Source organism: Corylus avellana, chromosome ca2 (genome assembly GCF_901000735.1).
Source record: "Corylus avellana chromosome ca2, CavTom2PMs-1.0".
NCBI classification, from domain to species: Eukaryota; Viridiplantae; Streptophyta; class Magnoliopsida; order Fagales; family Betulaceae; genus Corylus; species Corylus avellana.
In genome coordinates, this window is record NC_081542.1 from 7790779 (window position 1) to 7802734 (window position 11956).

Below are 11956 nucleotides of genomic sequence, written 5' to 3' on the forward strand. Positions count from 1 at the left end.
TTTTTTATTACATCAGAAAATTAATGTTTTAAAGCGTCTTGAAATGGACTTAGATTTATTTTTTTTAGCTAAAAATAAGAGAAAACTTTACTTTCAACTCCTCAATTATCATTTATTTTGATATGTTTCTTAAACTTTAAAACCTCTCAATTTGGATCTATGAATTTTCAATTGCAGTCAATTTGAATCATTCCGTTAGATTTTAAACGTTAAAAGTTAGATAATGATGTTTATACTCCTAACTTTTTTATAAAATTTCAAATTTACCCTTAATTTTAAATTAAAAATTAAAATATATATATATATTATATAAAAAGAATTCCTTTTTTTACAATTTTTTTTCTTCAATTTTTTCTTTTTTAATAAAAAAATTGAAGGGTAATTTTGTCTTTTTAAGGGTTTTAACGGCAAAAATTGACAAAATGATTCAAATTGACTACAATTGAAAGTTCATGGGTTCAAATTAAAAGATTTTGAATTTTGGAGGGGTATGTCAAAATGGGTGGCAATTCAGGTGTCCAAAGTGAAGTTTTTCCTAAAAATAATGTTTTATGTCTTAAATTCCTAAAATATGAGTGATATTTTATATATTCTTTTGAAAAAAATAATCTAAATAATAAATAAATTTTATCAGAGCCAGATGTCCTAAGTTCTAATTATGACTATGTCAATTCACCTAAATATTTCACATATTAAGCATCACCTATTATAAAGGAAGTTTGACCCCGCACGTGAATGGGAGTGTTAAAATATAAATTAAATAATTAAATTTACTTCTTCTTATCAGCTTAAATTTTTAAGACAAGCTGTAATTTATCATAATGGTGACGATAGTTTTCATCAAAATTTCAAATGAAAGTTTAGGGTGAGAAATTATTTTCTGTTTTAAACCCTAAAAAAAGGTTATTACTAATAGGTGAATCCATATAAACTAAGTTTGTATTTTTGCCAAGAGTTCAACCAAAGCTATGTCACATGATGGATGGAGTTTTATGTTACTAAACCCCAAAATTTTGCCATTTTGGGCGTGACCCCCAACCCAAGTTTTGTATTTTTTTGGCTTTAAATGCCATAAGCTTCAAAAGGGGTTGGTGCTCTTCACAGTTCACTCAATGGCTCAGCCAGGGTTCCAGCCATTGTCGTGATTGCAAGAGTCTGCTGCCTACATTAATCCAAGAAGCAAATATGTCCAAAAAAATAAAAACCTTCGTGTCGGCATCCAATTGGCTACAATTCTCAGTTTGGATTTTAGTATGCTTGATTGCAATTGTGAGAGGTTTTTGATGGATTAGAATCTTTTACAACTTTTTATTCTCAAATTACGAAATTTAAGTAGCTTCTAGACATCGAAATGCTTCAAAAATGTCAATATAAAAAAAATAGGGCAAGTTATTATTGTAGTCAGAAAAAAAAAATTTCTTCACAAATTGTTTTTTCTTCACTTTTGCAGAAAAATGCTTACTTTTTAGAAAACCAAAATACTATTTTTGGTTCAAAGCTTTTTTTACAACTTACAGAACAAGAATTCGATAAAAATATATTCAATTCTCAATTGTAACATTCTACTTTTTTTTTTAATATGTGACATTTTTTAAGCATTTCGATACTTAGAAATGTATTAAATTTTCTAATTTAGAAATTTACAATTTCTTTAAAATTATAGAGAATTCTAGTTCCTATCGAAAGAAAATTCACTTGTTTGAAAAAGTACTCATACAATTAAATTATGCTCGAAACATGTGGGCCCCATCGGTCCCATCAAAGGCTTTTCTTAATTGCGATTACACAATAATCAAAACAAGCGAATTAGTCCAAATTTTGACATTTCTTCATCTTGCAATTCCAAGTAATCATTAGTTTTCTTGCAGGCACTAATCCTTAAAGCCCATGGCTAAACGTTGAGCTCCTTTTTTTTTTTTTCTTTTAAATTATTTATTTATTTATTTATCAAATTAAGTTGGATTTTAAAAACGACAACGTTTGCTGTAATTAAAATCTGGCCCTTGAATTTTTTTTACCTGATCCGATTTCTATATACTATCAGCGCTGCGTTGCATAAAACAGTCTTTTGAAAAAATGTTTGAAATGGATTTTGAGCTAAATAACGTTTTCTATCCTAATGAGCATATAAATCGGAAAAGTGTTTCCTTTGACTAACAATTTTCAATTACACCAAATAATAGGAAATGCAAAATACATTTTCTAGCACCACCCAAACAAAAATTAGAAGCTCTTTGGGCTAGATCTTGAAGGAGAAGGCGTTTGAGCTTATCAGAAAGAGATAAAACCCAGTTAACTTAAAAGGAATAGAGATTGTTTTTTATGCTGAAGCTACCCAATGAACTGTAGAGTTTGCACTCTGATGAACTTTTGAAAAGCCTATCAACATGAGGCTCTTTGTGGCTGTTTTCTATGGAGAAGATGAAGAACACAAAGATCTGATCAAGGTCTCATTTTCAGGCTCGACAATTACTTCACTAATAGACCCTCAAGGAAGAAAAGGACTTATCCAGATGCTGCTATGGCTTCCAAAACTAATGCCAAAAGGGCCATTATCTTTGAACAATGCCGGCCACCACCCTTTCGACATGGTCTCTCACTACCACCACTCGTTGCGAGTTGTCAAATACATTATCTTCTGGCTAAACGAGAAAGTGAAATAGACAAGGGTAGCCATGGCAGCCCAACCTAGTTTGCAATTCTCAGAGGTTTCCCCAATCATAACTTTCAAGACTAGAACTAGAAGGATCAACACCAGAGGAAAAAGAAACTGTTTCTGGTCTCACGAGCCAACAGCCCGGTCCAGTTAGGCTCAAATTTTTTAAGTTAAAGTCAGCACGATATATAATTATTCCCGAAGGCTTTCGACACCATGAACTGAGAGAGAGGCTAATCACCATTAAAGTTTAAGTTAAATCGCAATAGTCAAGTTATGAACATACCATACAATTCTCTAATATTTATAAGTATGGAGACGTGAGACATGGAAAGATGAAATGACATTCAGAATAGACAGAAATTGATGTTTTTTTTTTCTACTAAACAATGTGAGCTTTTGAAGGAATCGTCAATTCATGCAGAGAACAGATACAAAACTTTCAACTCATGTAGCAAACTTACAAAGACTCATAGTTGAATCTAATGTATTAATACCCTCTCATCATATGGCTCTCTCCTTTTCTCTCTCTCTCTCTCTCTCTCTCTAACCCTTTTCTTTATTGGTAAGTTAGACACACACCCAGTGAGACTTGAACCCCAAGATCTCACCCTCCATCTTGCTACAAAGGGAGGAAGTACTGTTTGAGCTAAAGCTCATTGGTCTCTCAGGTATTAAACCTTATCCCAACAAAATAATTGAGACACCATTTCAAAGAATATAACAGCATCAAACCTAATAAGTTACAATCTTGGTTGTTTGAATTCTAAGAACTTTTTTTCCCCTTACCTCTTCTTGTTTTTCTTTCTTCCCTTTACTTGTTTCTCTAAACTTCTAAGCCTTTGACTGATATTTGAAGATGGAGATATTCTTCGGTCTGGAAGCTTCACTGATTCAGAAGGTACTGCAGTAGGAAGCTTCACTGATTCAGAAGGTACTGCAGTAGGTTCCTGTTTGACCATTGTAGGAAGTTTGAGTGCTGAAAATGCAGAGAAGGCAGGTTGTGGGGCACTAGTAGGCTGCGCCACAGGTATTTCAGGAACACCCAAGAACTTCTTTACCCCACGACATTTAAGCACTGCAAAATTCAAAAACAGTCATTATTCAGGAAAAAGAGAACAGAAAACTTCGTTAACATCAATGTCAATTTCTTCATTAAACTTCCAGTCTTCTAAAGCTGAAATTAAAACATGCACATTGCTCATAACTAAACGTGCATATAACTGAAGAAACTTCACATCCTAAGATGGAAAAGGCAGACGCGGAGTTAAATTGCTGGCAAGTTAGAATCTGAAAGGACTCACCCAGCCCATATATTAGCGAAAACAAGTTGGAAGTAATCCAGTAGCAAAATATAGCCTGCAGGGTTATAGAAACAAATATCATCAGCCTGACTTCAAACAAACAGGCAAACCTCCTCATAATGTCACTTGAATTATGTACATAAACAATTTTAACAAAAAAAATAAAAAGTGAAAAACAACCATCAAAACAAGAAAACAAAATACAACCACTCTTTCTATTACTATTAAGATGAAACTACTAGTATTGAAAAATTATCAACTACTTAACGTGTCAAGTAGTCATCTCATGATGATCTTCAAGATTCTAAATTCTACAGTGGACAATAAATAAATTGATATATAACTTGGGACCCTGCTAATGAACTACTATGTTGCCTTCAAAAATCCTTCCAGCATTTCATGCACTTTAGAGGGAAATTTTGTTTTTCAGTGCCTTCATTTTTTATTTTTTTTTGATAAGTTGTTTTTCTATGCCTTCATGAGAAGGGGACATCTGGCTTTATATAGAGAGAATATGCAATGCAGCAAAAAAGTGAAAATAGCTTATGATCGTGTAACACTAAACCCATCTAGCCAATTATGGGAACAAGCATTACAGTGCAATCATTTATTGCTATATTCATTTTTCTGTATTAGAAGTGAACAGAAAAAAGCTTGTATACTATAATATGTATAAAGCACCTAAGAGATAGGAAACTACCTTCGGGAAATTCATGGTAAATGGAACTGTAAGAACAGCAAGACCCCTTGAAACGTTTTTCATGGTGCTAGCAACAGGATTTCCTTCCATACCCTCTTGCATGTTGCACTGAGGAACAGCAAAAAATGAGTTCGACTCTGAGTTTGTTTCAAGAATTCCCCATCCCTCCCCCCAGCAAAATACTCAAAAGCAGAATTAGAATAACAAATGACAAACTATGTAAGTTAATAGTGAAGAGTTCCCAACCCAGAAGAAAAACAGAGATAAAATTAAGTTCATTCGGTACAGGTTCTGGCATTTAACACTTCAAACAAATTTGAAGATATTTTCTGGCATAGATTAATTACTTATACATAGTTCAATATACACTAGTAGAAAATGGTTAGCCATAGAATAATCTGCAAAGAAAATGGCGATTCGGATGGAGCTATCATCCAACTTTTCAACTTCCAAACAATTGTTAAAGTCAATTGATCCCAGGTTCAGCTACTGTCTACTGGGCATAAATGCCACCCTACAATCCTCCAACATCGTAAGTATTCAAATTTGATGCACTTTAACTTTTGATTTTCATAAAAAAAAAATTAATTCAGCAGCCTAGGTTCAGATCTTATGGATTTGAACATGTTTTAGTGCAACCTTATCCAGATCGAACATATTACTAACTCTAATGAAATAAAGGGGAGCAGAACGTTAGTATTCAATAAATAATTGAGTCAAAATTAATCATGGTAATTTCCACACTCAGTGGCCCCTCCTTAAACAGAAAGTAAGAAAAGTTGGCATAAATGTCCAGACAAAGAAGATACCCACCTCCACGGTTACTAAGAATGACAGTGCTGTCAAGACTGGTAAAATGTATAAAGTATCTGGAGTTGTGAGATCAACAAACCAGTAGGCTCCACCAACTTTGAACGATGGCACTTTTTCTGCCATATTTGAAATCTGCCAAAGAAATGTTATCAGAGATACCTCTAAAGACCAAATCTAAAATCAACAATTAATCATTTGCAGGAAGTTATGGAAAGGAAATTTATCTTACTGCGAGGAAAAAACTGACGAAGATAGGACCTTGTATAAAGAGTCCCTTCAATGGAGTAAATGGACTCACACCATATCTGCCAAGCCCAAATCATAATGACAAAATGAAGATGTCAGGGAAAACATAGGCAACATAAGGGAGAATTGGTCAATCAATGATAGCGGAAGATACAAAAGCTTGCATTAGAAAAGAGAATATCTTACAAAGCTAAACATAACCAAAGATACTCTTTAAGGGAAATCAAGTATAAGTACCACAGCAGGATGCTTTTCTTGGGTGTTTGGTTGGGTCCCTTGTATACCTTCTTGTGCTCTTAAGAGGTTTTTCTGGGTTTTTGGTTTGTTAGGGTGTTTGGTTGGGTTCCTTTGTATACATTATTGTGTACTTAAAGGCGCTTTGCGCTTTTTTGATATATACTACATTACTTATCAAAAAAAAAAAAAAAAAAGTACCACAGCAGGATGCATCCTTTTTTTTTTTCTCTGTGACCTTATATCAAATAATTTTTTCTTCTTTCTTCTTCAGAAGAAGGGAAAAATAAAAAATAAAAAATAAACCTTACACCAGGCTCTAGATGCATAGAACTTATTCCCATGTGGGTCCTACAGATCCAAGACTGATTTTCAAAAAGAGAGGATGGGATGTGGGTCCTACACATCTAATGATTGATTTTCAAAAAGGGAGGATGGATTATTTTGTTGTAATATTTTGAATGGACGTGCTATTTAGTATTTTCCCATTCTCCTTTTTTAAAAATCAGTCATTGGATCTGTAGGACCCACATGGGTGAAGGTGTGGGTTCTACAAATCTAATGGCTGATTTTCAAAAAGGGAGGATAGGAGAATGATGGAAAATACTAAATAGCAAGTCCCTTTGAAAAATTATAACAAATATAATTTTATCTTATGCTTAATGAGTTTTTGATCTATTTCCTAATTTAACTTGGGCCCAGTTAAACGGGGCTTGCACATTCTAAGCCCATTACCTTGGGCATACCTATGGACTAACCTAGGCCTAAGGTAGGAGATGTTACAAAGAAAGGCAGTTACCAACAATGAAAACATAAGGAGGTTTGCATAAGTAGGTTTGTACACAAACAGTACTCCACCCTTAATAAAAGGTAGTTTGTCTTCTTACCCTGAACCTCTCCTTTTTGTTCATACATATCTCCTTTTTGGCTTTACGGCTAATCTAAACTCCAAACTCTAGACCATGAATAGATGAAGCAAAAAATGATGATCTAACTGCCAAATTTTGAAAACAATTTCCTTACTGAATTTTTGAAGGTGAAAAACGCAACCCCCAATGTCATTTGGATCTTTCACTTCTTTTTAAAGTATCTCTTTTCTTCAGCACTTTATCACGTTTCCTCTCCTTTCCCCTATTTTGGGATCCAATAAGAGTCCAAAAGAAAGAAAAGGAAAACTCTTGGAAAACCAATTGCCATAAAACTTTACCCTGATTCATGGTCACTTACTACTGTCCAATCTGCTGACCATTACTAATAGACTTATATGTAACATTCTTCCAATTAGATAATCTCCAACACATTTGTTCTGCACTATTTTCAACTTTTTATTCTACACTACTGTTACATGGCATGAAGATCAAGGAAACTCAAGTAATATGTTTTTTTTGATAAAGCGTAAGGCGCCCCAAGGTACACAGGGAGCATACAAAGGATCACCTAACTAGAAAAAGGAAACTCAAGTAATATGTCCAATACAAAATGGCTAATTGAATCTATATAATTTTTTGAATTCTTTAATTTTCTCTATTTCCCAATTAATTCTTACAATTCCATAAACTTCCTGGGTCAATCCACCAGATGATGAAATATGACACAAAATTCAGGGTTTCAAACTTGGGCCTATAAAAGCAGGCATAATATGCAATTTTTGGCATTAATAGAAAATAGTGAGGGAGCAATTTTTTTCGGAATTTTAAAAGTTCATTGACGGTCTAAAACCACCGAACAATGCCCTTAATGCAAATGCAAAAAGGAGCTTGCACTACAAACTGCCAATAAGAAATTTGCATGATGCCAATCACAGCTTATTGGGCTCTTTCATGCATTTTATCATCTCAACTAGTGATCTCTATCAGCATCGGTTTTTTTATGGAACCCAAACATAAATACTAGCAACAGAAGTATAAAAGCCACCAAAGAATTTAATTGCCATGAGTTCCTCTTACAGGTCATGGAAAAGTTGCTTACTCCTTAAACAGATTCTGCATTTTTCTTTGACCATCAGCCACAGCCGCGGGGTCCATACCCTGAAAAAAATAAATGAATGTTTATGTGCTAGGAAGGGTCAGTTCTGAAGGATATCTACAATCCTATTGCGTTCATATCCACAATCGATACAGCCTATCACAAACAAAGTAAGAGAATGCACAGAAAGCTTTGAAGAAATCCCTTTTAAGAGGCAAGGCTTTTTATACACGAGAACATCGAAATGATGGAAAATGAATGAGCAGATGCATAAAAAAACCTGGCAAGAGGAGATATAAATTTGCATTTTAGGCAAAAAAGAAAATAAGTTAACAGACATTTTCTTCGGAGGGAAGGAAAGTAAGATCAGAGAGGCATGGACACCTTGTCTCTATCAGCGCAAGGATATCTTGAGGCCGATTGGGCAACCTTCGTCATTTCAAGAATGTAACTAGATATTTCTCACAGCACATATACACCCAAGATTAAATGAATTTCCCAGCAGTATAAAGATATATTCTAGTCTACAAGGTAGGTAGGTGAGGTGACAGGCTGGGTTTAAGTAGCATTCTAGATCCCTGGTTTTACATAATTTGAAACATAAAAGTTTAGAGAAAATATATTTTAGCCACTAAACTACCACCGCATTCCTATTTACGCCTCCAAATTTTAAAAGTGACATCGGGGCTCTCCACACTACAATCATGTGTCAAATTAAATACTTGTTCATTTTTCTCCCCAAAGTATCCTTAAATTATAAAAAATAACCATTTAAAAAAAAAAATTAAGGGGGCAAATATGAAAAAGATCACCTCTTTTTGGTATTTTCAGTTTTTTTTTTTAATTTTTTTCTTTTCTTCAAATGGTTATTTTTTAAATAAAATTTAAGAGTATTTTGGGGAGAAAAAATGCAACAGTGTCTAATTTGACACGTGGTGGTAGTTTAGGGAACCCGATGTCACTTTTTAAAGTTCGGAGACGTAAATGAAAATGTGGTGGTAGTTCAGGTGACATAAAAACATATGCACCAATAATACACCGGCTATGGCAGTGACTAACAAGTAATGACAGATACCACAAGCATTATCATAGGACTCAAGGGCAATTTCTATCAACATGATTACTGCAGGTGGTCAGTGATATAAAAAGTGATACCATGTCAGTGATGTCACAAACAACAGTTACGTAGAATACCTTATCTTGCATCTGCTGTTTTAACTCCTCCAAGCGCGGTCTCATGAGCTGCAGAATATGAAGGAAACATTAAGGACACATTGCAGTATGTGAAAATAAAAGAATGTATGCTATTAATAAAAATACTGTTTAATATAAAAGAAAAACTATGCAAAGAGTACATTTATTCGTTTTTTTTTTTTTTTGGTGATTTACATTTATTAGTTTTGATAGAACATAAAAAGATCTCCCCTCAAAATTTTAACTCCAGAGAATTTTTAATCTACAAAAAAAAAAATATGAAGAAGAAGAAAGAAAGATATAAAGAAAACCCCTTTGTGGAAGTGGTAAGTAAATAATTTATGGAATAGGCATGGCATCTAAAATTAGCAAAGCCTTCTTCAAAGTAATGAACAACTTATTTGTTCTCTAGTTATGAGTGCATCAGATTGTCAACAAGCATATCAGACAACAATGTAAATCAGCTGAAACGTACTGTTGTAACTACCAAGTAATTCCACATACAGTGAGTTTTGTGGTAGCTTTAAGTTGATTTATCAAAAGCGGAGCTGTTGCTCCTCGAATCAAAAGAGTCGTTAAAGCTATGGAAGCCCACCTGAAAGAAGTAACAAAAAATAAAATAAAATAAAATACTTTCATTTGTAACATCAAATATCATCAAAACTTTGATCGTGGTGTAACCAAAAAACCTATTGGATGATAGATCGCATCTTTAATCCATTGTCTTCTGGCAATAACTTGCTTGGAGTAACTAAAAACCTAGTACTACAACAATACACTTTCTATGAAATGAAAACGGCAACCATTACAAATGCAATTTCAGTGATTGGTTCCATAAATTCAATAGAGTCCACATAATGAATGCTGTTACCATCTAAGCCATATTATGCCATTACAAAGAAATTCATCCCCCTCCTTTACAATGTGTTTGGGAGTTTATGAAGGAAGGGAATAGAAAGGATAAAAATCAAGTGGGAATGGAATACAATTGAATAAATAGGGTTATTTCCTTTTCCTTGGTTTTAATGTTTAAGATAAAGAAAGGAATAGAAAAGATATTTCACTCATCTTAATGAGGAGAATACTTGATTTCTCAAATTTTGAGGGAATACATCTAAAGAAATGGAATGGAATATGGGGTCCATTCCACCCCTTTCCTTTAGAAAAAGTGAAAAACTCCCAAACAAGGGAATGGTGAGTTCCCACCATAGCAATCCTCCCAAAATCCCCCATCCAAACAAGCTATTGATGAGAATCTTCATATGTAGATGAAATGAACAAAACAATTTTCTCTCCATATCACTCACTCTAAAACAGTAGCTATTATTCAGGCAGACAGTGTTAACATCAGCTTTATGCCAATCTAAGTCTTACTAAAATTCGGTCAGTAGAAACCTAAAGTATTCACAGTTCAAAATGTCGGTTCTCCAATGTCAGACGAATGGTATTTTTATGGTGATTCATGCAATGAGAAATGGGTCAATCAAAACACCCACCTCTGATTCTTAGTGCATCATTATTTTTTACGGTCAGTAATTCTTTGAGCATTTTCTTGAGCACCTACACTCTATAAACTATGTTCCACCATATCTGAAATCTGAATGTTGTGATTATTCCAGCATCCAATCTTACGGAAACCATAATGGTACCGAGATATGTCATTCAAAAATTAAGAAAAAATAATTGCAAATGGCTCCTCACCAGTTCAAGCCGGTAAAAGAATGCACACCATCAATAAAGTACTGCAACGCCTTGACAGGCAAGTAAGAATCGGCAGCAGCAATGGCAACCTCATTCACTGCAGCGGCCTGGGAAGCTATTGCTTGCACAGTTGTATCCGTGAGAACCCCAGCAACATCACTCATTATTTCAATTTTGTCCGACCCTTCACCAACTGTAGTTGACATATACCTGGAGAAAGAGGGCCCGGTGCTCAGTGGAAGAAACATGTGAGAACATCCTCTATCAGGGAAAAGGGCCCCAAACCCAGCTGACTTGTTGAAGCTGCTACTTCCGAATGACCTCCTCTGAAGAAAATTATCGACCCTTTGGGACGACAAATCTTCATCAGTTGAGCTATGTTTTCGATCATCGTCATGGAGAACATAACCAAAAGATGGGTGGCATCTTCGAGCTATAAGGGTCGCTCTTGTAGAGAGACTACGCATATAAGCCATTGGTATTCTTCCAAGGCCAAATTCTTAAACCCTAGCAAAACCCCAACACTAAAACATTCACTTATTTGATAAAGTATAAGAGGAAGTATAACAAAAATCTTGGGTAATCAGCTTGAATATCAAAGTATACAAAGAACCCTAGAAAAACGAGAAACTTACCTATTGAATTGAGACGGTGGCGAGGAGATCTGCGGGGGAAATGAGAGAAAGGGGGAGTGCAGCCAGGTTTTTTTTTGTTTTTTCTGTTAAATAGGTCACGGTCCAAGAAGCAGAAGCCTACTTTGTTGTGGTGAAACTATAGGCCCAATAGATTTATATCTATATTATGAGCAAGTTTTATTGGCCCAATAACTTATGGGCCAATGGCCCATATATATAAATATATTTATTTTGATTTAAGATTTTGATATATATAGATATAAAGATTTTTATATTTATGAATTTTATATATTATGTACCAAGCCTGAAAATTTAAAATAAAATATATACTATAAAGTGTTTGATAAATAAAAATATTTATGTAAAAGTTAACTAGCCTAATCTTTTAAGCTTTTTGAGTTTGCATTAAAGATATAATTATAATGTTGATTAGAAAGAAAAAAAGGAAAAAGAAAAGAAGATATAATAATTTTGACAAGGAATTTGTCAGTAATTGTTTTTTGAATTA

The 11956-nt window shown here is 34.1% G+C and overlaps 1 protein-coding gene across 2 annotated transcripts; it reads right to left on the bottom strand.

The window, feature by feature from the left end:
• Positions 1–2990: 2990 nt before the first annotated feature.
• LOC132173054 (mitochondrial inner membrane protein OXA1) lies at positions 2991–11521 on the bottom strand. 2 transcript variants are annotated; one of them, XM_059584620.1, is made up of 10 exons: positions 11449–11521; positions 10814–11320; positions 9617–9707; positions 9113–9160; positions 7922–7980; positions 5703–5778; positions 5474–5605; positions 4661–4768; positions 3961–4015; positions 2991–3734 (listed from the first exon to the last, which is right to left on the bottom strand). In XM_059584620.1, the coding sequence occupies exons 2-10, from the start codon at positions 11287–11289 to the stop codon at positions 3442–3444; spliced, it is 1338 nt and encodes a 445-aa protein (XP_059440603.1). In that variant the 5' UTR covers positions 11290–11320; positions 11449–11521; the 3' UTR covers positions 2991–3441. The 2 variants fall into 2 exon arrangements, with proteins under 2 accessions (XP_059440603.1, XP_059440602.1); XM_059584619.1 differs by having other exon boundaries at positions 10814–11337; positions 11449–11491.
• Positions 11522–11956: the final 435 nt, after the last annotated feature.